Source organism: Podarcis gaigeae (assembly GCF_964106915.1).
Source record: "Podarcis gaigeae genome assembly, chromosome: 1".
NCBI lineage: Eukaryota > Metazoa > Chordata > Lepidosauria > Squamata > Lacertidae > Podarcis > Podarcis gaigeae.
In genome coordinates, this window is record NC_139678.1 from 121,184,500 (window position 1) to 121,212,217 (window position 27,718).

Sequence of the window (27,718 nt, forward strand, 5' to 3'; positions counted from 1 at the left end):
TTACTTTTCTGTTTTTGCACTTCTGCATATTTTGTGGTATAAAATGCATTAAATAGTATTTTAAAGTTTGAGTGCATACAAAAACATGTGTTTTAGGGAGAAGGAAGTACAAAAACTAATACCTCAGAAATTGCCATGCGTGTGGCTCTGTGTGTGGTGGTGGTGGGGGAGTCTTGATGCAGAAGTGGGGCATAAATTGTGTTTTGTTTGCATGTGGATGCGTAAAAACAGTCTCTGTGACATGTTACCATTTCATCAGAGTGGCCAAAGTCGTTGCCCCTAAGAAGATAAAGCTGAGCGCAGCTGAAGGGGAACTGAAGATTGCTATGGATGGTTTGAGAAAGAAACAAGCAGCCCTGAAGGAAGTTCAGGACAAGCTCGCGAAACTTCAAAAGACACTGGAACAAAAGAAGCAGGAGAAAGCAGACCTAGAGAACCAGGTAAGTAACATGGAGTCGGCTCATAGGTTCGTGTTATTTATTTAGGGTGTCTCTGTCCTGCCCTTCAGCAGGGCTGTCAGGCAGCCGACAATCAGATGCACCATTTAAAAATTCAAAGACTTTGATCCTGAGAAGCCCTGGCGGAGGACGGTTTTCCTTTTGCCATCTTCAGGAGCCAGTGTGGTGTAGTGGTTAAGAGTGGTGGACTCATAATCTGGTGAACCGGGTTCGATTCCCGGCTCCTCCACATGCAGCTGTTGGGTGACCTTGGGCTAGTCACACTTCTCTGAAGTCTCTCAGCCCCACTCACCTCACAGAGTGTTTGTTGTGGGGGAGGAAGGGAAAGGAGAATGTTAGCCGCTTTGAGACTCCTTCGGGTAGTGATAAAGCAGGATATCAAATCCAAACTCTTCTTCTTCAAACTCTTCTTCCTGGCAGCCTCCAGGGTCAGTTGCATCAAGAGACACTTTATGCAGGCATCCCCAAACTCGAGCCTCCAGCTCTTTTGGGACTACAACTCCCATCATCCCTAGCTATCAGGACCAGTGGTCATGGATGATGGGAATTGTAGTCCCAAAACAGCTGGAGGGCCGAGTTTGGGGGTGCCTGCTCTATGGAAGACTCTGTGCTGGGATTATTTATTTATTTATTTATTTATTCATTCATTCATCCAACTTATACACTGCCCTATACCCGGAGGTTTCAGGGCGGTTCACAACAAGACCACAACATATAAAATCAAACCAAAAGCAGTAACCCAATACCTCACCCCGCCCCCAAAAGCCACATTCTAAAAGGGTTCTGGATGTCAATAAGATCAACCAAAGGCCTGGTTAAAAGGGAACATTTTTGCCTTGCGCCTAAAGTTGTATAATGAAGGTGCCAGGCAAACTTCCCTGGGGAGAGCATTCCACAGATGGGGAGCCACTGCAGAGAAGGCCCCGTTCTCATATTGCCACCCTCCGGACCTCTTGAGGAGGAGGCACATGAAAGAGGGCCTCAGAAGGTGATCTCAGGGTCCGGATAGGTTCATATGGAAAGAGGCGGTCCTTGAGGTATTGTGCTCCTGTGCCATTTAAGGCTATATAGGTCAAAACCAGCACTTTGAATTGGGCCCGGAAACTAATTGGTAGCCAGTGCAGTCAGACCAATGCTTGTTCTGGTAAGCGACCTGGCCGCTGAATTCTGTACTACCTGAAGTTTCTGAACCGCCTTATGCCGTGCCTGTTGGCCGGTGAGTATTGCCTTTTAGTTAATGCTACGCTGTGGTCTAAACCACAGAGCCTAGGGCTTGCCGATCAGAAGTTCGGCGGTTCAAATCCCCCCGACGGGGTGAGCTCCCGTTGCTCAGTCCCTGCTCCTGCCAACTTAGCAGTTCGAAAGCACATCAAAGTGCAAGTAGATAAATAGGTACCACTCTGGCGGGAAGGTAAGCGGCGTTTCTGTGCGCTGCTCTGGTTCGCCAGAAGCGGCTTAGGCATGCTGGCCACATGACCCGGAAGCTGTACGCCAGTTCCCTCAGCCAATAAAGCGAGATGAGCGCCGCAACCCCAGAGTTGTCCGCGACTGGACCTAATGGTCAGGGCTCCCTTTACCTTTACCTTTAAAGAGAAGACAAATTTAGGCCATGAGGTTTGATGAGCTCCCTAGATCTCTGGATTTGCTGCCATGCTAGGTAACAGTGATGTCAGTTCCAAGCCATATGTGAACTCAGTCTTTTGTCAGAGAGGGTCTGCGTGCAATGGATAGCTCCTACACAGGTCTATCTGATCCCCCTGAACACCCGAGGAGAAGGGATCCATAGAGCCTGCCAGCATTAGACATGCTTCCCCAAAGGGGTCCTTGGTAAGGCGTTTTGCTCCCTTTCTGATCCTCCTCCATTTGCCCTCTTTCTTCTCTCTCTCTCTCTCCTCCAATTTCTGGTTCCTTTCCCCTTTACCAGCATTCTCCTCCTCTCCCACAGTCACACTGGCTTCCACCTTTCTGCACTTCGCTCTTCTGTTCCTGCCTCTTTCCTCTTGCTGTTGGTCTTCGTTTTCCATCCCTTTCCATCCTCCCTCCTATAGTGCTAGCTGACAGTCTGACCCTCCCAGGGAACTCTGTGAGATGAATAGAGGTCTCCTGACAAGTCTCAGCACCCTGAACAAACTACAGCTCCTAGGATTTTTTAGGCGAAGCCATGATAGTTGCAGTAGTATCCTAGTGCTTTGAATTTATGGTCTGGATTAGATCGACCCTTGGTCTGATCTGTCTAGTAAGGCCCTTGTCACCCAGGAACACAATGCAAAGCAAAAAGACGCAGGTTTATGGTGTGGAACACAGAATCAAATAATTGTTTGGTTGGAACCCCCTGCAATGCAGAGATACGCCTTTTGTTGGAACATGGAAGCATCTTAATAATAATAATAATAATAATAATAATTTATTTTTTATACCCCACCCATCCAGCTGGGTTTCTCCAGCCACTCTGGGCAGCTCCCAACAGAATATTAAAAACACAATAAAGCATCAAACATTAAAAACTTCCCTGCCTTCTAAAAGCCAGATAGTTGTTTATTTCCTTGACATCTGATGGGAGGGTGTTCCACAGGGCAGGTGCCACTACCGAGAAGGCCCTCTGCCTGGTTCCCTGTAACTTGGCTTCTTGCAGGGAGGGAACCTCCAGAAGACCCTCGGAGCTGGACCTCAGTGTCCAGGCTGAACGATGGTGGTGGAGATGCTCCTTCTGGGTCAAGGTCGTTTACGGCTTTCAAGGTTAGCACCAACTCTTTGAATTGTGCTTGGAAATGGAATAAAGGTGAAGAGAAAATGAACCCAAGGGAGTCTCTCTTTGTAGCATGCAACTATGAATTCTTTGTGTGTTGGACTTTAGTCTGGCAGAGGTACAGCTTCTGCCTGTAAGCCTGAATTTTTCCTACCAAATCTGGGGAGTTTAAAAGAAGAAACAAGGGAGGAGGAGGAGTCCCTAGGTCCAGGTCTCTCCCAGATTCCTTTTCTTCCTCCCATTCTCATTAGGCAAGAATGTTTGCAGCATAGATTCACAGCCAGCGGACAATGTTGGTTCCTGTGTGAATTTGCAGCCCTGTGCGACGTTTCCAAAATCTCCAATATCGGCAGACATATTTGAGAAGCCGATAGAAAATTCAGCCTGCGTTTAGCTCATGGCCCGCATTCATATGAAAGTGACCTTCATAAGTCAGCACAATGCTTTCGTGAGCTATGCATTGCTTTTTCAGATGCTACTGTTTTCTGTATCGCATATAAATCCATTATCAATTTCACATTTCAGGCGGAAGGCTATAATTTATTTGAAGGAAAGAAGAATGGAAATGCCATAGACCTTGCTGAATTCAGCCATGACAATCTGTCACACACGTTTTCTTCCCCGCTTTCCCCCCTTAAGGCATTGCAACTTCAAATCCAAAGGCCATTTATTTTATTGAGAAATAATAATATAGCCTGGCAAAATCGATGCATCTCTGCTTGCTCTCAGAAGCATTAAAAGCGAAATCTGCGGTAACAATAGCTGCAAAGTATTTTGCCTAAAGTTTATGTTTTGATTTTAAGGTTGACCTGTGCAGCAAAAAGCTGGACCGAGCAGAAAAATTACTTGGTGGCCTTGGAGGTGAGAAAACCCGCTGGAGCCAGACAGCTTTGGAACTCGGAAAGCAGTATATCAATTTGACAGGCGATATCCTCATCTCATCAGGCATTGTGGCTTATCTGGGAGCCTTCACATCCAGCTACCGACAGGTAAGGAATGAAGGAATAAATGACATTTTTTGTGTGTTTGAAATGTTTCTATACCAAATAAGCAGCTGGTTTCCCTCAGCTGGCCAGACATTTAACTGAGTCTGGAACAGAAGTGAAGAGATTAAAATAAAAGTTGGTGTTTGCTGTAATAATAATAATAATAATAATAATAATAATAATAATAATGATTTTTATTTATACCTCGCCCTCCCCAGCCAAGGCCGGGCTCAGGGCGGCTAACAAGCAATAATAAAAACAAGTTGAATGAATACAACTTAAAAACAAGATTAAAATACAACATTAAAATATTGAAACATTAAAATATTAAAATGCAGCCTCATCACAGGAGGAGAAAGGAAAAAGAAAAAAGAAAGAGGGGGAGGGAATCAAATTGGCTCCAAGCCAAAGGCCAGGCAGAACAAGTCTGTCTTGCAGGCCTTGCGGAAAGAAATCACATCCTGCAGGGCCCTGGTCTCATGAGGCAGAGCGTTCCACCAGGCCGGAGCCAGTGTTGAAAAGGCCCTGGCTCTGGTTGAAGCTAATCTAACTTCCTTAGATAAGAGAAGGAACACAGGGGAACACAACTCTGGGACTTTTTCCAGAGCAGGATCACAGCTCTCTCAAGTGAATGAGACACTAATGAGACTTTCAGGTTTGGTTCCGACAGGTTAGAATAGTCAGAGAATGGGGGAAATAATTGAGCAGAGGCTAGATACTTCTGTCCTTTTCTTTGGTGGGGCTCCGACTTCATGCTAGCAGTTTAAATGGCCACGCTTCCTTGCAAGATCATTTTCACTTCTAGTTGAAAGTTAAGGTTTTCTTCCTTATACCCCAAGGGATGAGGGTAGGGAGAGCAAGGATTACCCACCTCCGTCATTGGTGCTGTGCAATGCCAGGTCCATAGGCAACAAAACCTCCACCATGTGTGACTTTTTTGTCTCGCAGGGGATTGACCTGGCTTGTGTGACGGAGACCTGGGTACAGGAAGGCGAAGTAGTCTCCCTACATGAGATACCCCCAGGTTTCTCCATCCTCCATCAATCGCGGACTGTGGGTCGGGGTGGAGGAGTAGCGTTGTTAATCCGGGAGGATTGCTCTTTCAGAGCTCTGCCGTCACGGGAGATCTCCGGCATTGAAGGTGTTGGTCTCGTGTGGGGCACCAAGGAGAGCTTGGCTGTCTGGCTGGTGTACCGACCACCCAGCACACCGGCAGCCACCCTGTCAGACCTGCTGGAGGTGGTGGCGGGCTGGGCCTTGGAGTTCCCAAACCTACTGGTTTTGGGAGACTTCAACGTCCATGCCGATGCCGCTCTCTCCTCACAGGCTCTGGACCTAGTGACTTCCATGGCAACACTAGGGCTCTCCCAGTTTGTTTTGGGCCCCACTCATCAAGCAGCCACACTCTGGATCTGATCTTTGGGGCTGGCATAGATGTGATCATGCTCCCCCCTGTGGAAGTGCCATGGTCTGATCACTACGCTCTGAAAGCCAAGATTGACTTCCCGCTCCTCCCCTGCTCGGGTGGCGAACCTATTTGGGCTCGTCTGCGAAAACAGATGGATCCTGATAGATTCCGACAAGGCTTGCGGGACCCTGCTCCTCCTGGCGACTCATTAGATGACCTTTTGAGAACTGGAATAACTGGCTCTTGGCAGCCATTGATGAGATCACGCCCAAGCGCCCTCTGCAACCCGGTCGAAACCGGGCCCCTTGGTTTACTGAGGAGCTCCAGAAAATGAAGCGGGATCTCAGACGGCTAGAGCGAGTATGGCGACTGACTCGTGACGGAGCCTCAAGAACATCTTACAGGACGCTTATGAAAGCCTATGAGATGGCTATGAAAGCTGCTAAGAAATCTTACTTTGCAGCTTCCATTGCATCTGCTAGCTCTCGCCCGGTACAACCTTTTAGATTAATTAGGTCAATAACATTCTTAGGAGGACAACCAAATTTAAGCACAAATTCGACCCACAGCTGTGAGGCATTCGCAAGCTTTATTGCGGAGAAAGTCCTGTTGCTCCACCATGACCTCCCTACCAATTTAGCTACAGTGACTGAACTGGAGGCCCCTTGACTGACTTCAGGTCCAGTGTTGGACCATTTCGATCAGATACTCCCTGCTGATGTGGATAGATTCCTCCAAGTTGGTAGGCCCACCACCTGCCTCCTTGATCCGTGCCCATCTTGGCTGATTAAGGAGTGTCCAGATGTTGTGCGGATGCCCTGGTTGAAATTATCAATTTGTCCCTTGACATGGGGACATTCCCAGGGGGACTGAAGGAAGCAGTAGTGTGTCCACTCTTAAAGAAAACTTCATTAGATCCCATAGACCTATCCAATTACCACCCAGTTTCAAATCTTCCATATCTGGATAAGGTAATTGAGAGAGCGGTTACTGAACAGCTTGGTAGGTTTCTGGAGGAAACATCGGCTTTAGATCCATTTCAGTCCGGTTTCCGTCCTGGTTTTGGGACCGAGACGGCTCTGGTTGCCCTAACAGATGATCTCCATAGACAACTGGATCAAGGCGGGTCAGGACTACTAATCCTTTTAGATTTGTCAGCAGCCTTTGACATGGTCGATCATGATCTTCTGGACCACCGCCTCGCAGACTTGGGGATACAGGGCATAGCCCGTAACTGGCTGTGCTCTTTTATCTCTGGTCGGGGACAGATGGTGGCACTAGGGAGGGAAATGTCGTCGCGCCATTCCTTGGTGTGTGGAGTGCCGCAGGGCACAATTCTCTCCCCAATGCTTTTTAACATCTTTATGCGCCCCCTTGCCCAGATTATCCGGAGCTTTGGGCCGGGCTGTCACCAATATGCTGATGACACTCAGCTCTATCTGCTGATGGATGGCCACACCGACTCGGCCCCGAACACACTGACCAGATACTTGGAAGCTGTGGCTGGATGGTTTCGTGGGAGCCGATTGAAACTAAATCCTTCGAAGACAGAGGTCCTATGGCTGGGTCGGGATGGCATGGGGATGAGAGACCAACTCCCTTCTCTTGCGGGGGCCCAATTAGTGCCATTGTCTTCCGTTAAGAGTTTGGGTGTAATCCTTGACGCCTCCCTTTCCATGGAGGCGCAAGTTACAGCAACAGCCAAGGCGACATTTTTCCACCTTCGCCTCATCAAGCAGTTGGTCCCTTACCTTTCCCGCCCCGACCTGGCCACAGCGATCCATCTCCAGGCTTGACTACTGTAATTCGCTCTATGCGGGGCTGCCCTTGAAGCTGACCCAGAAACTCCAGAGGGTGCAGAATGCTGCAGCGAGGCTCCTTACGGGGTCTCTGCCATGGGAGCATATTCACCCAGTGCTTTTCAAACTGCACTGGCTCCCGGTAGAGTACAGGGTCAGATTTAAGGTGCTGCTTTTGACCTTTAAAGCCCTTCACGGCCTAGGACCCTCGTACCTACGGGACCATCTCTCCCGTTATGCCCCACGGAGAACCTCAAGGTCCATAAATAACAACACCCTAGTGGTCCCGGGCCCTAAGGAAGTTAGATTGGCTTCAACCAGAGCCAGGGCCTTTTCAACTCTGGCTCCGGCCTGGTGGAACGCTCTGCCTCATGAGTCCAGGGCCCTGCAGGATCTGATTTCTTTCCGCAAGGCCTGTAAGACAGAGCTGTTCTGCCTGGCCTTTGGCTTGGAGCCAATTTGATTCTTTCTTTTTTCCTTTCCTTCTCCTCCTGCGATGAGGATACATTTTGATATTTTAATGTTTCAGTATTTTTTATGTTGCATTTTAATTTTATTTTTAAGTTGTAATCATTCAACTTGTTTTTATTATTGCTTGTAAGCCGCTCTGAGCCCGGCCTTGGCTGGGGAGGGCGGGGTATAAATAAAAATTATTATTATTATTATTATTATTATTATTATTATTAGCAGATATGTGCAGATTTAATGGATTGATTATTAATCAACTGGTTGCCTGAAACACCCATGATTAATTGACTAAGATTTCTTTTAACTGGGTGAGAGCTCTACTTTGAAGTAGCTCTTGGATTTCTGTATTGTCTCCGTAATAACTGGTGGCAAGCGTACTGTTTAGAATTGTAAGGAGGAACACACAGACTTGCCCTTCAGTCACCAAGGGCGAGAAGACTTTGGCAGTGAGCTCTAATGCTTTGGACTGCCATGAGACTGTTATTGCTTCTCATGCAGATCTAGCAGCGGCCGAAGGTGACTTTGGCTAACACTTGGCGCCCTTCCCTTGCAGAACCAAGCACAGGACTGGGTATTGACATTGAAGGCAAGAGGCATCCCTTGCTCAGATGACTTTTCTCTAACAACAACTTTAGGAGACCCGGTTAAAATCCGAGCCTGGAACATTGCCGGGCTGCCTTCTGACACATTTTCCATTGACAATGGCATTATTATCTCGTAAGTAACAGGTGTTTCAGACAGACATCTCAATAGTTGTTTTTTTTTTTTAAAAAAAGCTTTTTTTTAAAAAAATAATAATCTCAGCCACTGCTGGAAGGAATACAGTAGTACCTTGGTTCTCAAATGCCTTGGTATTCAAACAACTTGGAACCCAAACACCGCAAACCTGGAAGTAAGTGTTTCGGTTTGCGAACTTTTTTCGGAAGCCGAACGTGCTCCATTTTGAGTGTTACGCTTCCGATTTGAGTGCCACGCTTGTGTTTTGAATGTTACGCTGAGGTCTGTTTGATTTTGCTATTTATTTTGTGTTTTTGTTTTTGTGGGTTTGTTTTGTTTTGTTTTTGTGACTGTGTGGAACCCAGTTCAGCTACTGATAGATTGTGTGACTGCAGTACATTGTTTATTGCTTTCATTTTATGGATCAACGGTCTCGTTAGATAGTAAATTGCTGTTTTAGGGGTTGTTTTTAAAAGTCTGGAATGGATCAATCCATTTTGCATTACTTTCTATGGGAAAGCCCACCTTGGTTTTGGAATGCTTTGGTTTTGGAACGGACTTCCGGAAGGGATTAAATTTGAGAACCAGGGTACCACTGTACTCTAAACCTGGGGTGCTGAGCGTTTTTTTGTTTGTTTGAGGGTCACATTGCCCTATGGCCAGGCCTCAGAGGGCTGCATGCCCATGTTTTGAGACAGGGACAGGAACAAAGTGTGAAAAGGAATTAATGTTGGTTCGTTCAGATTTAATTTTATTTGATTTAATTAATTCACTCAGAATTAATTTATGGGCTCTTCGTTTTGACAAGCGTATCATCCCTATTGAGAAAGTAGTAAGAATTCATTTACACTAAAAAGGTACCCACCCACTCACCCCAGTGCCTGCCCTGTGGAATGCCTTCCCATCAGATGTCAAGGAAATAAGCAACTATCTGACTTTTAGAAGACATCTGAAGGCAGCCCTGTTTAGGAAAGTTTTTAATGACTGATTTTTAATGTATTTTAAATACATTGGAAGCTGCCCAGAGTGGCTGGGGAAACCCAGCCAGTTGGACAGGGGATATATATATATATATATTACTACTAACCCTTGCCCCATCAAATCTAGTTATGCTGCTGTTGGGCACACAAGCCTACCGACTTGGTAAGGGGGTATAGGATCATTTCCCTAAGGCATCTCTGGTTGGTTCATTCGTTTTTACTTCCCAGTAAACATGCATAAGGGTTGCACTGCACAGAAGACAAGTGAAACCTTGTTCGCAAGGTTTTGTGCTCTCCCATGTCTTTCTCTCCAGAAACGCGAGAAGATGGCCTCTCATGATCGATCCTCAGGGCCAAGCCAACAAGTGGGTGAAGCACATGGAAAAGGCAAACAGCTTGCACGTCATCAAACTCAGCGACACGGAATTTGTGAGAACGCTAGAAAACTGCGTCCAGTTTGGCACACCTGGTAAGCGACCGGGCCCTGAAAAGCAGAGACTGCTAACGAACTTGGAGAGTGCAGGATGATTAATTGTAAAAGCAGAACTGCGGGTTGCTTTTATAGTTGACCAAATTCTGGTTGCAGTACCACCAGATCAGTGGAACTCTTATTGCACTTGAAAATTAATTTATAACCCTTGTTTTTTGTTTTTTGGGGGCATGTGACAGTCCTCTTTATACTGCTTTGGTCTCGATCTGATTTGACAGGAAATATATGCTATCGAGCTACTGATCAAATTGCTAGTCCCTGCCCTGGTATTCAAAATACAAGCTTTGCCTAGTCTTGTCTAGTTCAGGGCTGAGGAACCACTCTCTCTTTCTCTCTTTGTATATAATTTTTATTGAGTTTTCTTCTTTACAATTTGAAATACTCATTTTACATCCTTAAGATATCAATGACTTCCCTTCTTCTGTTTCCATGGTTCATTTTAAATATCATAAATCCCTGCATATTTTACAAAATATACCATTCAGTATCCCATTCTTGCATCCATCAAAACTTGTTTACACTGTTGAGTTTATCTTAATGTTGCCAGCATTTTCAGCAATACACAATTATTTCTCAAACATTTATATTCAATAAACGTTTTCCAGTCTTCTTTAAACGTATATTCTTCTTGTTCTCTTATTCTATAGAGAGTTGTGCATATTCTGTCAACTTAAGTTGCCATTCTTCTTTGGTTGGGACCTCACTCGTCTTCCATTTTGGGGCTAACAAAACACGGGTCGCAGTAGTAGCGTACAAAAATAACCTTTATGCAGGAACCACTTTCAGCCCCAAGGGCCAGATTTGAATGCTGCCAGCCTTCCTGGAGGCCACATTCCAATGGCGGGTGGGGCAAAATAAATCCATAACCATGCAAAATCAAACAAAAGAACAAAGAAATTACCGTATTTTTCGCCCTATAGGACGCACTTTTCCCCCTCCAAAAATGAAGGGGAAATGTGTGTGCGTCCTAAGGGGCGAATGCAGGCTTTCGCTGAAGCCTGGAGAGCGAGGGGGGTCGGTGCGCACCGACCCCTCTCGCTCTCCAGGCTTCAGGAAGCTATCCGCTGCTAGCAGCTCAGCACGCCCCAAGCTTCAGGCTTCGCTAGCCGTGGGAGAGCCGCGCGACTCTCCCACAGCTAGTGCATAGCAGCCTGTTCTGGGGGCTGGGGTCGGGGAAGCTCGGGCTTCCCCCGCCCCAGCCCCGCACCTGGGGGGGAAAAATATTTTTTTTCTTTATTTCCCCCCCAATAAAACTAGGTGCGTCCTATGGGCCGGTGCATCCTATGGGGCAAAAAATACGGTACAAACACATTATGGGAGCAGCATGCCAGTAGCAAATAGGTCCACAGCTAACACACCGAACCACCAACCACAGGCATCCACATCTACATCCACATCCATCCATCCATTGCCTTGCCTTGCCTTCCTTCCTTCCTTCCTTCCTTCCTTCCTTCCTTCCTTCCTTCCTTCCGAATCATAAGATTTTAGCATTGGAATGGACCACAAGGGTCATTTAGCTCAACCCCTCACAATGCAGGAATCTTTTGCCCAACATGGGTCTCAAACCTGCAACGCTGAGATTGCGAGTCTCATGCTCTACCCACTGAGCTATCCCAGGCTTCAGCCAGAACATTATTTCCCCTCCGCCTTTTGTTGCTGCTCCTAGCAAATTGTAAGCCAGGGAGTTAATGGTTTATTAACCAAATCTTTTTTTCTGGTTGTAACCGAAGTGCTGCTGGAAAACGTTGCTGAAGAACTGGACCCTATTCTTGAGCCACTTCTGCTGAAGCAGACCTTCAAGCAGGCCGGCAGCATCTGTATCCGTTTGGGCGATTCCACCATTGAATATGCTCCCGACTTTCGCTTTTATATTACAACCAAGCTGAGAAACCCCCACTACCTCCCGGAAACATCTGTCAAAGTGAGTGGTTAGCACAGGAACATGGAGCTGTTTGCTTTCGCTTTAATAATCAGATTGCTCATATCGTTTGCAATAATAGGATTGCAGTCATACCTCTTGTTACGTTTGCTTCCGCTTGTGCATTTTCAGGTTGCGTCCCGCGGTGACCTGGAAGTACCGGAAAGGGTTACTTCCGGGTTTCACTGCCCGTGCATGTGCAGATGCGCAAAATGGTGTCACGTGCATGCGCAGAAGCGGTGAATCATGACCCACGCAGACGTGGGTTGCATTCTGCTCATGTTGCAAACGGGGCTCTGGAACGGATCCTGTTCGCAACCAGAGGTACCACTGTAATCTTTTCCACAATGCTCTCCCTCATGGTTGCATATGCTAGTATGATCAGCTGCTTTTACCTTTAATTTTTTATAGCATTATTATTATTATTATTCACTTTAGCCCATATATGAAAGTAGCACAGATCGTCTAATCCAGCCTTTCTCAACCTTGGGTCCTCAGATATTGTTGGCCTACAACTCTCATCAATAATATATAATATAATAAACCCACCTATAGGGAACCCTGCAGGCCCAAGCACCCACAAAATAATTGTTGTGGGTATTCAGAACCCACACTGCAGGGCCCCCGACGAAAGTTCTGGTGCCTTGCGAGACCTCGGAACCTGACTTCCAGTGGCTCCCATAACCTGGGCACCCATATTCTGGGGCCCAAGTCAGTGCCCTGATTGCTAACCACCATGGCCTGTGGTCAAAGATGATGGGAGTTGTAGTTCAAGAACATCTGTGGACTCAAGGTTGTGAGAGGCTGGTCTTAATCCTTGGAGCAAAAATAACAGTCTTTTTACTGCTTTCACTCAGTGAAAACTGGCAAATGCTCCCTGTAGAAGGTGTTTCACTGCTTATACACCATATATTTAAAGCACACACCCCTGGAAGAATATTGGAAACTGTAGTTGCTAAGGGTGGTTATAGTGCTGTGAAGGGTGAACTCTGGTTTCTGGGATTCTTTTGGTTTGTGTGCTTTAAATGTGTATTAAATTTATGGTTTGCACACAGCCTACATTTCAGGGGCTTTAGATTAGCATTGGCGTACGGTTTACCTATGAGCCAGTGTGGTGTAGTGGTTAAGAGCGGTGGACTCATTATCTGGTGAACCGGGTTTGATTCCCCGCTCACCCACATGGGTGACCTTGGGCTAGTCATACTTCTCTGAAGACTCTCAGCCTCACTCACCTCACAGAATGTTTGTTGTGGGGGAGGAAGGGAAAAGGAGTGGGATGCGGGTGGCGCTGTGAGATGCGGGTGGCGCTGTGGGTTAAACCACAGAGCCTAGGGCTTGCCGATCAGAAGGTCGGCGGTTCGAATCCCCGCGACGGGGTGAGCTCCCATTGCTCGGTCCCTGCTCCTGCCACCCTAGCAGTTCGAAAGCACATCAAAGTGCAAGTAGATGAATAGGTACCGCTCCAGCGGGAAGGTAAACGGCATTTCCGTGTGCTGCTCTGCTTTGCCGGAAACGGCTTAGTCATGCTGGCCACATGACCCGGAAGCTGTACGCCGGCTCCCTCGGCCAATAAAGCAAAGATGAGCATCGCAACCCCAGAGTTGGTCACGACTGGACCTAATGGTCAGGGGTCCCTTTACCTTTACCTTTTACGGTTTACCTAGCCCTGTTTCGATTTGGTTTTTAATTCTTTTTTTAAAAAATCGCAGGTAACATTATTAAACTTCATGATAACGCCGGAGGGAATGCAAGACCAGCTTCTCGGGATTGTTGTCGCAAGGGAGAGACCTGATCTCGAAGAAGAAAAGCAAGCCCTGATATTGCAAGGAGCTGAAAACAAAAGGTATCGAAATCTTACTAGCTAGAAAACTTGTTTTAGCAGAAGGGATGAGAGGAGAGAAGTGGCTAATGTCGAATATGAAGGCATCGCATCGTGGATGCTCTTAGTTAAAGCTGTTGCCAAAGTTATTTGCAGACTATGGCTTAGGCAAAGGATGCTTTCTTGCAGAAAGACTGCAGACACATGGCCTTTTTTTATGGCTGTGAGATGGGTGTGCCATCACTATCTTGTGATGAAATGGATGCTGCTTTAAAAAATTGTTTTGTTTAGGCAAGTCTACCCAGACATGTAAATTGATTAAAACTTTTTTTTTGCAGTGTTGATTTTATCTGTTTTTTGATTTATTCTGTCTCCTTGGTTTTTTTAAAAGTCTGTTGATCTTAAGAATATTTTACATTTTATGTAAACTACCTGGTGGGTTTTAACAATCTAATCTATCTAATTATTAAGATATATACATATATAGATAGATAGATAGATAGATAGATAGATATAATGTGTGTGTATGTTTAAACCAGTGCTTTTTCTGGGGGTACACAGGGGTTCACATACCCCTAAACATTTTGTGAATCTTTGTACTTTTGTCCATTTACTGTATTTATTTTTTTGTGATTTGAACTATAAAATGGTGATTTTCTTGAGTCAAAATGAGAGTAACCCTAAACATGTGGTTTTTTAAAAAAACACACAATGGTTTAAAAATAATAATAATGGACAGACAGACAGACAGACAGACAGACACACACACACACACACACACAGAGAGAGAGAGAGAGAGAGAGAGAGAGAGAGAGAGAGAGAGTGTGTTTTGGAAAGTATCCCCCATTTTCCTTTGCCTCCCCTCAGAACAAAATAGAGAAAAGGGGATCTATTTATGCCCCCTGCTAAAACTGAGAGGAGGGAACAGGATCCTTTTTCCTTTTATTTTTGGGAGAAAATAAGAAAAAATGTTACCTGGAGCAAATGGAATTCTGGTTTGTCTATTGGGACTCTTTTTAGCCTGTTCTTAATACAGTAGTTTTAAATGACAATTTATCTGATGATTTGGGGTGGGAGGGTTGTGGAATTATAGTCCAGAAGACATTCCTCCCGAAATAATAAAATGCAATCCGCTCAGCATCCGAAGCCACTTCTTAAAAATTAATCTCTATAATTAAAGAATAAACCTACAATTAAGTACTTGTCTGCCCCTATCAGCAGACTAACGATGACTCGTGTTAGGCACTTGAAAGTGAATTGGAGGTGCTTTCATATAAATTTTTTTTTGTTGTTGCTTTGTTGCTCTGGCTCCCAAGAGAGATGCCCCCCTCCCACCACAAAGTTTGCACTTCCTCCCAGTGACAGCTAACTTTTAATTCATCTTTTGGTAGTTTTGGGACAAGCTATTTTAGTTGCCTTCCATTCCAAAAAAAATTAAAAATGATGTAGAATGAGGTCCGCTCATGCGTGTCGAAGTCCCCAAGCCACCCCCCAATAACTCACACATCACACATCAATTTTGGTTTGGGTTTTTGGCACGATGTTGGCCACAACTTTATTTAAATACATCCAAGTGAGTGGTTGCTTAGGCATTGGTTCCGACTATCTGTCCTTGCCCAGGGGCAGAACTGACTTCCGGATTCCAGCGAAAGCCAGTGCGTGAAACAAATTTTGGGGAGAAAATGAAGCTTGGCCTCAGTCCCTCACTTCTCACCCTCAGGCTCTTGGTGGCCCAAGTCTGATGCCAGGGACAAGGACAAAAAGAATGGCAAGCCCCTGGATTCCACCAACCAATTCGAACCAATGCCTAACCGCCAACCTTACAAGTTGTGATGATTTGCTACACAGTAGGCAAAACCAAATGGCACCAGCCAATCAGCCAAATGGACAAATTCCTACCAAGCCCCTGCCTCAAAGCAGACGACCCTGAAATATACTCAGAGTCGCAAAGTGATTTCATGCTCTTTATTCAGCTCATAGTGGTGAGGAGGAATGAATGAATGTCCCCTCAAAGTATCTGCTTTATATACATTATTTACACAATGGGCTGCACATGATTGGCTAATTCTGGAATTCTACTGTAAGCTAATCAGGTTGTGGATTCACTTATATCTGGAGCATGATTGGGTGGTTCCTGCCAACCAATCATATTGCTGCATTGTTCTAGGACCAATCAGACTGCTGCATTCTGAATCCTATTGTTCTAGGACCAATCAGACTGCTGCAATTTGGATCCTATTGTTCTAGGACCAATCAGACTGCTGCAGTTTGGATCCTATTCAACTCAGTACATAACACCCCTCCCCTCTAAGTTCCAGTCCTGCCCGGGAGGTCGCATTCATAGTCCTCGAGGTACGCCGGCGGCCTACGTGCGCGTTGTGGCCTGGGGTGTTCCCTGGTCCGGGGTTCAGGTTCTGGCTCGTGTTCCAAGGATGCTGGCTGTGATGGGGCTGTTTGGTCTGGCGCAACCGGCTCGCTCAGTCGTGGTTCTGGCTCCGGTGTCCTTTCAGCCTCGCAGGTCCTCTCTGTATTTACTGATTCTGCCTCTCCTGCTGCCCCCTCCTGCTCTATGGGCCTCACTGCCCCGCTGTTCCCTTGGGACTCCTCTGACCTTTCCTCCTCCTGGTTTTCTCCCGGGAATCGTCGCCGTATCTGGTCGCAGTGGCGGCGCCAGCATTGCCCCCCATCCGTTAGCACCTCGTACGACACGGGGCCAGTGACCCTGGTGACTGTGGCAGGTACCCATGCTGGGCCTGCCCCAAAATTCTTTGCGTACACTGGGTCCTGGGCCTTGAAGGTCCGGGGGTTCCTGCCTTCCCCCACCACTACCTCATCCTGAGCTCTATCGGGGTGAAGGCGGTCCAATCTGATTGCAAGGCGCCGACCCATTAGTAGTTCAGCGGGGCTCCGGCCAGTTGTTGAGCTGGGGGTGCTGTGCTGTGCTAGGAGGAATGTGGCAAGGCGGTACTCCCAATCCCCTTGCGTCATGCGGCAAAGGGTGTCCTTGGTGGTCCGCACCATGTGTTCTGCTTGGCCATTGGTGGCAGGGTGGAATGGCGCCGAACGGATGTGGCGGATGGCGTTCTGCGCTGTGAAGGTTTGGAATTCTCCTGACGTAAATGCAGTCCCATTGTCTGAGACGAGAGTGTCAGGGAGCCCATGGGTTGCAAAGAGCCTGCGTAGTACCTGGATGGCTGCGGATGTAGAAGTGGACGGTACCAGTGCAACTTCCAGCCATTTGGTGTAGGAGTCCACCACTATGAAGAATGTTTTCCCCTGAAAGGGGCCAGCGAAGTCCACATGCAGGCGTGACCATGGTGCTCGGGCGGACTCCCAGGACTGGACTGGGGTCCTTGGGGGATCTGGGCGGGATTCTTGGCAGGCCTGGCAGTGTTTGACCCAGGCCTCTATCTCTCCGTCGATCCCTGGCCACCACACATAACTCCTGGCCAGGGCCTTCATTCTTACTACCCCTGGGTGTGTCTCATGTAGGGCTGTGAGGACCCTTTTGCGGAGGGGCTGGGGAACAACAACCCTGCTTCCCCATAACAGGCACCCCTTGTGGGCCGACAGTTCATGTTTGCGGGTTGTGTAGCCAGCGAATTCTGGCCCAGGACTGCTGCTGGGCCATCCCCTCCACACCCAGTCCAGGACCCGGGAGATGACCCTATCTTTCTTGGAATGGTGTGCAACTTCTTGTGCCTGAATGGGGCGGTCAGGAAGCAGCTCCAGGCTCATAACCTCTTGTGCAGGTGCTGGGTCGGGGCCTGTTTCTGGTAGTGGTAGTCTGCTGAGGGCGTCCGCATGGCCCATCGCCTTCCCCGGGCGGTGAATCAGTGCATACTGGTAGCTGGCAAGGAAAATTGACCACCTGAGGACACGAGGAGACAGCACTTGGGGGGTCTGCTTTTCGGGAGCAAACAAGCCAAGCAACGGCTTGTGGTCAGTCACCACGGTGAAGGGCCGCCCGTACAAGAAATCATGGAATTTTTTTACTCCCTTCACGATTGCGAGCCCCTCCTTGTCTATTTGCGAGTAGTTCCGCTCGGTTGCGTTGAGTGTCTGGGAAAAGTATGCTACCGGTACCTCTCTTCCATCTGGGAGTTGGTGTCCCAGGACAGCGCCAATGCCATAGGGCGAGGCGTCGCATGCTAGCACCACCGGCAGCCTCTCGTCGAAGTGTGCCAAGACCGAGTTTGAGACAAGCAGGTCCTTGACTGCCTGGAATGCAGCCTCCTGGCGCTGGCCCCACACCCAAGGGGCCCGCTTGTCCAGGAGTCTGTGTAGGGGCTCCGCTACCACTGCTTTGTGGGGAAGGAAGGAATGGTAAAAGTTCAATAGTCCCAAGAAGGCCTGAAGTTCAGTCTTGCTCTTGGGTGCTGGGGCATCACAAATGGCCCGTACCTTGTCCCCAGTTGGGTGGACCCCTTCTGCGTCCACCATAAATCCCAGAAAGTCCACCTGAGGCACTCCTAGTAGACATTTTTCCCGCTTCACCTTGAGACCCGCCATCTGGAAACGGTGCAGAACGGTGCGGAGGCGGTCCTCAAACTCCTCTGGTGTGGGCCCGGCAATCAACACATCATCGAAGAAGGGGGTGACGCCAGGAATCCCTTTAAGGAGCGAGTCCATTAGATTCTGGAATATGCCTGGTGCCACACTGACACCGAATTGCAGCCGCTTTACCCTGAACGCTCCTCTGTGCGTCACAATTGTCTGTGCCTCTGCTGTGGCCTCATCTACTGGAAGCTGTTGATATGCTTGGGCCAAGTCCAGCTTGCCAAAAATTTTCGACCCAGCCAGGGTGGCAAGGACATGGCTGACCACTGGCACTGGGTATGCATGGGCCGTGAGGGCCTTGTTTATGGTACATTTGTAGTCTGCGCAGATGCGGACTGAACCATTAGGCTTGACGGGTGTGACGATTGGGGTTTCCCAGGGGGCATTGGGCACCGGCTCCAGTACTCCTTGCTCCACAAGCCGGTCCAATTCCTCGTCTATACGGGGTTTCAGGGCGAACGGGACCCGGCGGGCCTTTAGCCTGACCGGTCGTACTGTGGGGTCAAGCTGTAGAGCAATGGGGGGGCCCGTATACTGTCCCAATTTCCCATCAAAAACCTCTGGAAATTCCTTGCATATGGCATCCACGTCCACTTGTAAGGTAGTGTGGTTCACCCCGGTGATGGCTAGCCCCAGTGGTCCAAACCATGCCAATCCCAGTAAGCTAATGTAGGGGCCCTTGACCACAAGCAAGTCCAGTTGCCGCGTCCGCCCTCGGTATTGCACCCTGAAGGTCCCCACCCCCATTGTGGGGACCTTACGTTTCTGGAAGTCCCGGAGGGTGAATGGGGCTGGCCTGAGTTTGGGACCCCCAGTAGGACACAGTTTCCTTAAGGTCCTTGCCGAGATTATGGATAGATTTGAACCCGTGTCAAGCTCCATGCGGCATGGGGCCCCCTCTATCCGTACCTCTACATAAATTTTCTCTATGTTGGGGTAGGGCAACTGGTATACCTGGACGTCCGTGAGCTCCGTCGAGTTGCCTTGGTGCGTTGGGCCCCGGGACCTGGGGCTCTTGGATTGGTCATCTGATGCCTGGCGTCGGGTGGGCCGAGCCCGACACACCCGGGCGATGTGTCCCAATTTTCTGCACTGCCTGCACTCTACGTTGCGGAAACGGCAGGTCCTCCTCTCGTGACTTTCCCCGCAGCTTGCGCAGTTCCCTCCTTCTCGTCGAGGCAGCTGTGGTATGTGGGCTGCTTGAGTGCGCTGCTATACTCGGTGCACCTCCTCCCTGTCGGATCCTGAGTCGTTGGTGAGGTCTTCGTGGTGGACCCTCGGTTGGGACGGCTGGCTCGGCCGTGCCTCTTGCGTCGACCTCTCGGCAGCTTCCGTTGCCAGGGCCTCCTCCAGAGCGACCTGGAATGTTAGGTCCTTCTTAGCGTAGAGGCGTCGTTGCAGCTTCTCATCCTTCAGGCCACCGACGAGGCGGTCCCGAAGCATGTTCTCCAGCTCTGAGAAGTTGCAGAACCGGGCGGTTTGGTGGAGAGAGGTCACAAACCCAGTTATGGTTTCCCCAGGGGCTTGCCGCTTTGCGTAGAAGGCATTTCGACGAGCCACGACTGAGGGCTGTGGCGAAAAGTGCCCCTTAAGCTGTTCCATTATTGTTTTGTATGGAACAGTAGCGACGTCTTCAGGCGCAAGGAGAGCCCGGGCTATTTCAAATGTCTCCTCTCCGCAGACGCTGAAGAATATCGCCCTCTTCTTGGCGTCTTCTTCATCGGTGACCCCTTTGGCTTCTAGGAGGAAGGTAAAACGGGAGGCGTACGCTTCCCAGTCTCCCGTTGCTGGGTTGAACGGCGAGAAGCTGCTGTCGGTTGCCATTCTGAGTTCCTTGTGTCCCGGAGCTGAAGCCTGGATACACGGTGCGAGGCAGCGGTGCGGCAGGTGGCGGTGCTGCGGTGCTGTGCGTGGCAGTCAGCTCAGCGGGATCCCACCTTCGTCGCCAGTGAAATATACTCAGAGTCGCAAAGTGATTTCATGCTCTTTATTCAGCTCATAGTGGTGAGGAGGAATGAATGAATGTCCCCTCAAAGTATCTGCTTTATATACATTATTTACACAATGGGCTGCACATGATTGGCTAATTCTGGAATTCTACTGTAAGCCAATCAGGTTGTGGATTCACTTATATCTGGAGCATGATTGGGTGGTTCCTGCCAACCAATCATATTGCTGCATTGTTCTAGGACCAATCAGACTGCTGCATTCTGAATCCTATTGTTCTAGGACCAATCAGACTGCTGCAATTTGGATCCTATTGTTCTAGGACCAATCAGACTGCTGCAGTTTGGATCCTATTCAACTCAGTACATAACAGACCCCATGACAGGCATAGCAAGGTCAAGCGAACAACCCCCCCCCCCAATACAGGGAGGGTGGGCGGGTGATCCGGTGCAAGCAGCCAAGAGAACGCTCAGAGTTTTGCGACCAGTATTTAAAACCTCTGACTCCTCCTTCAAATTTGGGGAGCTAGCGGTACCACAGATCAGGGATGATAGGAAGTGTAGTTCAAAAGCAGGTTTGGGAAACATTGTCTTAGACTGAGACAAAAATCATTTGAGATCATTTTAAGTGACTATTGAAAGCTCATTGGAAACCCTCACAATAGAAAAACTCCTCATATATTTTATAAATTTATCCCACTGTGTTTTTTTAATCAATATAGTTACAGTTGCATCTTGGATCCCGAACGCCTTGCGAGTCGAACCTTTTGGCTCCCAAACGCCGGTTTGCAAATGTTCTTTGGAACCCAAAAGTCCAACGGGGCTTCTGCAGCTTCTGATTGGCTGCAGGAGCTTCCTGCAGCCAATCAGAAGCCGCACTTTGGTTTCCGAACGTTTTGGAAGTCAAATGAACTCCCAGAACGGATTCCATTCGACTTCCAAGGTACGACTCTATTTGCTTCTGTAATCGCATCTAATCCTTTTTTTTTTTTTACTCGCGGACTTGGTCATTTGTTACTTTCATAACAGAATAATTTGGGATTTTATTACAGACAGCTGAAAGAAATAGAGGACAAAATTTTAGAAGTTCTTTCATCTTCCGAAGGAAATATTTTAGAGGACGAAACTGCTATCAAGATATTGTCTTCTTCTAAGGCTTTGGCTAATGAAATTTCAGAGAAGCAAGCTATAGCGGAAGAAACCGAAAAGAAGATAGATGCCACTCGAATGGGCTACCGCCCCATTGCAGTTCATTCGTCGATTCTATTTTTTTCAATTGCTGATCTTGCCAATATTGAACCCATGTACCAGTATTCCCTAACCTGGTTCATCAACCTTTTCATCATGTCCATAGATAATTCCGTGAAGTCTGAAATTTTACAAGACAGGTATGTGAAATCCTTGTATGCTTTAATTTTACCTTTCACGTTTATTCAGGCTCTGGCACAACCTTATTACTTATTAGCTGCAGGCAATTAAGTCTTATCTTACCTTGAAAAAAATCAGGATACAATCCAAAATTAAGCATGCCCATTGATTTCAGGGGAATGAAGCATGTAATTAACTTTGCCACTGAAATCAGTGGGATTTAGAAGTTTGTTTATTGCTGTATTGTAGGGGGAAACAGCTGTTGTAGACAAACCTAACATTCATGGGAATTCAAAGGACTGGAGACAAAATATTCAGTGTTTTGAAAGAACTAAGATGCCCCCCCTTTAAGAACCATGCAAGAACATTACCTGGTACTTCCTAGGTAACAAGTATATGGAAGTGACTGGGAAACTCGTAATCTTTAAAACAGAATAATGCCCCACGCAGTTTTCTCCCTTTATTAAATTCAGTATATGGAATAAATGTCAAAGCAGGCCTTAAACAGCAAAGCTTGAGAAAACTGGGCAAGGCTAGCTTGACTAATTTTGGTACCTTCAGCTAATTTGACATTGCATTTAAGTTGACTTCACGGGAAACTCATTTAAAAAATAATGCGCTGTGCAGATTGAGTTCAGTGTCAGATTTTATGTGATATTCATTTATAGCTTGAGAACGATAAATAATAAACGAGAGCTCGGAAGTTTCAGTTTGCAGCTTCCCCCACCTTGTGCTTTCTGGGTGCTTTGCTTGTTTTATGCCCTGTTGTTTTGCCAGCCATTTGGAGCTCCATCATTTAACATTTTGCTCTGTTGACACTTGAGGCGGGCCAGCTGTGCTGCTGGTGACGGCAGCGAGATAAGGGTGCTGTTGTCATAATCGGGGACACTGCTTGGGTTGTTTTGCAAAGGCACAGAGGGATTTCCAAGGATGCAATAACAGGAGAAGAATGCACACACCCGTCTTCAGATGAAGGTTGCACAACCCTTTTGGCGATGCTCTACATGTCATTTCCAGAATACGAGATAGCATCCTTCTCCTGCTCATTGCAGTAAATACTGTATTTTTCGCTCTATAGGATGCACCGGACCATAGGACGCACCGGACCATAGGAGGGGGAAAACAGGGGGGAAAATTCTCCCCCTCTCTGCTCAGCGCCCCTTCAGCGAAGCGGCAGGAGAAACGGAGCCCCTTCCATTTCTCTTCCCGCTTCACTGAAGGGGTGCTGCGCAGAGAGGGAAAACTGTGCAGCGCCTCTCCAGCGAAGTGAAGCCTGGAGAGCAAGAGGGATTGGTGTGCACCGACCCCTCTCTCTCTCCAGGCTTCAGGCGGCTACCCGCAAGCCTTCGGAGCGCAGTGGGAACTCCTGCTGCGCTCCGAAGGCTTGCGGATAGCTGCCTGAAGCCCCCGGAGGCTTCAGGCGGCTTCAGCGAAAGCAATGCGAAGCCTCCGGAGCGCGGAGAGAACTCTCCCTCTGCACTTTGGAGGCTTCGCGTTGCTATCGCTGAAGCCAAGGAGCCTGCATTCGCTCCATAAGATGCACACATCTTAATTTTTGAAGCGGAAAAAGTGCGTCTTATAGAGCGAAAAATACGGTAGCCATCTATGGAGGCAGGGACAGAGGAAGGGTGGAGGTGGTGGGGGTGGACAGCCCTGGGTGTCTTCACTGGGGCGGGTGACATTTGATGCACCGCCTGCCTGCGACTCCCAAGCCTACCCCGAGCTGTCGGGGGAAAAGGGGGAGCTGCGTCGCTTTGCCGGCAGCATTCCCTCCTTCCCCCTTTGTTTGGCCAGCTTGGGGGATGCTTGGGAGTTCTGGGCAGCTGGCGCACCGGATGTCTGGCATTGGCAGCTTGCTCTGCCCCTGTGGGCGGCTCACTCCGCCCCTGGCTGCAGGGCACATACGCCACTCAGTGCACCTGGGAAGGCACCCTCTGTGCCCTGCGCCCCTTGAGAGCACGCCTGCCCTGGGCAGCGTGGGCATATGCTCCGCTGGTGTAGGGAGAGAGAAGGAGATGGGGGGGGAGACATATGCCTTGGGGTAATTTTCTCCCTAGTCAACTGAAGTGGACGGCTAGGTGGGTTCATGCAAGAAAATAGGATTGACCCTTGTTCTTCTAGGTGTGCCATAACACACTCCTTCTGCCTTTGCCCCTTCTGATGGCCATGTCTTGGGTTGGCTACTGATTCCCTCAGGATGTGGTGGACTCTCCTTCCTTGGAGGTTTTTAAGCAGAGGTTAGATGGCCATCTGACACGGGTGGCGCTGTAGGTTAAACCACAGAGCCTAGGACTTGCTGATCAGAAGGCTGGCGGTTCGAATCCCCGCGACGGGGTGAGCTCCCGTTGCTCAGTCCCTGCTCCTGCCAACCTAGCAGTTCGAAAGCACGTCAAAGTGCAAGTAGATAAAGAGGTACCGCTCCAGCGGGAAGGTAAACAGCATTTCCATGCGCTGCTCTAGTTTCGCCAGAAGCAGCTTAGTCATGCTGGCCACATGACCTGGAAGCTGTATGCCAGCTCCCTCGGCCAATAAAGTGAGATGAGCTCCGCAACCCCAGAGTCAGCCACGACTGGACCTAATGGTCAGGGGTCCCTTTACCTTTACCTAGATGGCCATCTGTCATAGATGCTTTAGCTGAAATTCCTGCATTGCAGGGGGCTGAGCTGGAGGACTCTCAAAGTCCCTTCTAAATCTTACCATTCTGCGAATAGCTCAAAGATCGAGTTTCGGTTCCAGAATCCTCCTTTGATGTCCTCTCTGGGTTACAGTCCTGACCTGAACCTTCAGACAAGGACATGATTACACTAGTTGACTCTGCTCACTCTGGCTCCACATACCAATGATTCAGGGGTTATTTGTGAAATGTCTTACATAAAGAAAGCTCTGTGGCTCTTAGCAACATAACGCAAGCAGTGGATCTCACAGGAGCAAGAATTTCCTGGGTGTGTGCAGCCCTATGCAGGCTGGATAGAGGTTAAAAAGAGAGGAAGCTTATAGTTGTGAAGTAGGGAAAATGGGATGTGATACAAAAGGGCATGCATGTGACCTTCTGATGTGTAAAGAATACAGCTTTTACTATGCTGCATTTCCTTGTGTGTCAGCAAGAGGCCCAAACGCTGCTTGTATTTCACGGCTAATGCACTCCGCGAAGGCTTTGCAAATGGCTGACGTGTTTTTGTGTTTTGCGTTAGTCAGGAGGCGAGGCTAAAAGAGGCTGCCTACAAAATCCACCAGCAGCACATCCGTAACTGAAATCTAAGTGGTTTGTAATTGAGTTTATTCAGTGGCTGGTTGTAAAGTGAGATTGTAAAGTGGCTGGTTGTAAAGTGAGACCCTATCTGCCTGTGGACTGCCTCGCCAGAGTGGTGCATGCTCTGGTTATCTCCCGCTTGGACTACTGCAATGCGCTCTACGTGGGGCTACCTTTGAAGGTGACCCGGAAACTACAACTAATCCAGAATGTGGCAGCTAGACTGGTGACTGGGAGACCATATAACATCAGTCGTGAAAGACCTACACTGGCTCCCAGTACGTTTCCGAGCACAATTCAAAGTGTTGGTGCTGACCTTTAAAGCCCTAAACGGCCTCGGTCCAGTATATCTGAAGGAGCATCTCCACCTCCATCGTTCTGCCCAGACACTGAGGTCCAGCTCCAAGGGCCTTCTGGCAGTTCCCTCACTGCGAGAAGCCAAGTTACAGGGAACCAGGCAGAGGGCCTTCTTGGTAGTGGCACCCACCCTGTGGAACGCCCTCTCACCAGATGTCAAAGAGAACAACAACTACCAGACTTTTAGAAGACATCTGAAGGCAGCCCTGTTTAGAGAAGCTTTTAGTGTTTGATGTATTGCAGTATTTTAATATTTTTTTGGAAGCCGCCCAGAGTGGCTGGGGAAGCCCAGTCAGATGGGCGGGGTATAAATAATAAATTATTATTATTATTATTATTTCCCCAACCTTCTCTTTTCTCTCTTACAGGCTAAGGATCCTCAAAGACCATTTCACTTACTCCCTCTATGTCAACATCTGCCGTTCTCTCTTTGAAAAGGACAAACTGCTCTTCTCCTTCTGCCTAAACGTGAACCTCTTGAAGCATGATAAATTGGTTAGTGCCTCTAGGCAGATAACTCTGTATGGTGCCCCAAATATAAATCTGCTAATCTGTTGGCAGGTCCACAAATGCCTCTCCCATTCTGTTCCATCTCCTCTCCTTTGTGGGAACATCCTACCAACATCACCATGCGGTCAGATCTGGCGGCCTGGCAGCAAGTGGGCTGCCAAGCAGACAACTGAGGTTGGGCAGCTCAAAGCAGTTGTTCAGACCAGGGCCAGCCCCCATGTTTGAGGGGCATGGCCTGTCCTGAAGCTGGTGGGATTGGGATCAGCTTGTCCTCTGGACAACAGGAAGTGGACAGGGACTCCCGGGGTGTAATCCTTCTACCTTTATACCTGTTAAAATTGTTCTTTGGCTGTGATATGGTACATAGTCATGTTGTCATCTACTTGTTGGTTCCTGGTATAGCATCCATTTTTCCTGCTGTTTACATGTATACGGTTTGGCAGCTTTTCCCAATTGGCTCTGGGACAGCTGGAGGAAGAGCCAAGCAGTAACCTAGTAGCTTACACTAGGGGAGGCCTTACGGTATAGTGACTGCCATCCTGCCATTGCAGGTTGAAATATACTCAGAGTCGAGAGTGGATGTCATGCTCTTTATTCAGCTCATAGTGGTGAGGAGGAATGGAAGTTCCCCCAGAATGTCTGCTTTATATACATTATTTACACAATGGGCCCCACGTGATTGGCTAATTCTGGGATTCACCTGTAGGCCAATCAGGTTGCAGATTCACTTCCACCTGGAGCTGGATTGGGTGGCTCCTGTGGACCAGACTGCTGCATTCTGAATCCTATTGTTCTAGGGCCAATCAGACTGCTGCATTCTGAATCCTATTGTTCTAGGACCAATCAGACTGCTGCATTTTGGATCCTAGTCAACTCAGTACATAACACAGGTTTTCAAGCCGTTGCAGAGCTGATCCACAAAGTTAGCATGGCAGAGATATTCATGTGTGGGAGGAGGGTTTTTTAGCAGGAACCTGGGGGAACTGAGTTCCTTTATTTAAAAAAAATTCTGTTTTTGTCTGATGGGGCTGGAATGGATATACACCCCCAATGCCTGAGCCAAAAATCCACCTATATCTGCAATCAATAAAGTTGTGGTCGTTTCTAATCCAGATCATTTGGTTGAGTTTATTAATCACATTTTACCTTTAGCCACTGCCTGGGGTGAGGGCACTGCGACTGGGCCCACAACAAACAAGCAAACGAACTTTATGGTGTGTTCCCCCACCCCAGAAAAACAGCACTGGGTGACTTGGTAAATGCCAGCTCCAAACTTTGCGTGATCTGTAGGCAACAGGCATTTCATTGCCGCCATCCCCATCGTCTGTTCCCTTGCTCTCCTGTCTCTCCTTCCAAAACCCAGTTGGCTACATTGCCCAGAAGGAAGTCAAGGAGTAAAGGCTGCTACGCCGCTGTGGTGATCACACAGGGTCCCCGGACGTTTGACGGTCTATTGATCCCTGTGCCACCACTATGATCGCTTCCTCGCTGCCACCAACCTGTTTCTCTCGGGTACACACTGAGTCCAGACAGTTGTTAACATTAAAACAAATAATCGAGTTTATTTTATAAGCATGAACAAGGTTATGGTTTCAGATCATTTTTCTTGACAGTTTCTTAATCTTTGTTTATTTACTGGCCTATACCTTCCTAATTGGACACGGGTGGTGCTGTGGGTTAAACCACAGAGCCTAGGACTTGCCGATCAGAAGGTCGGCGGTTCGAATCCCTGTGACGGGGTGAGCTCCTGTTGCTCGGTCCCTGCTCCTGCCAACCTAGCAGTTCGAAAGCATGTCAAAGTGCAAGTAGATAAATAGGTACCGCTCTGGTGGGAAGGTAAACGGTGTTTCAGTGCGCTGCTCTGGTTCGCCAGAAGTGGCTTAGTCATGCTGGCCACATGACCTGGAAGCTGTATGCCAGCTTCCTCGGCCAATAAAG

General features: G+C 48.2%; 1 protein-coding gene across 1 annotated transcript in view; it reads left to right on the plus strand.

The window, feature by feature from the left end:
* Positions 1 to 27,718, plus strand: part of DNAH7 (dynein axonemal heavy chain 7) — a 152,927-nt gene that overhangs the window by 96,960 nt on the left and 28,249 nt on the right. Inside the window, exons 44-51 of the mRNA XM_083715690.1 lie at positions 260 to 440; positions 4,008 to 4,193; positions 8,419 to 8,582; positions 9,877 to 10,031; positions 11,783 to 11,973; positions 13,680 to 13,813; positions 21,348 to 21,683; positions 25,639 to 25,765. Of these exons, the coding sequence (XP_083571816.1) occupies positions 260 to 440; positions 4,008 to 4,193; positions 8,419 to 8,582; positions 9,877 to 10,031; positions 11,783 to 11,973; positions 13,680 to 13,813; positions 21,348 to 21,683; positions 25,639 to 25,765 (1,474 nt within the window). The remainder of the gene's footprint in view (positions 1 to 259; positions 441 to 4,007; positions 4,194 to 8,418; positions 8,583 to 9,876; positions 10,032 to 11,782; positions 11,974 to 13,679; positions 13,814 to 21,347; positions 21,684 to 25,638; positions 25,766 to 27,718) is intronic.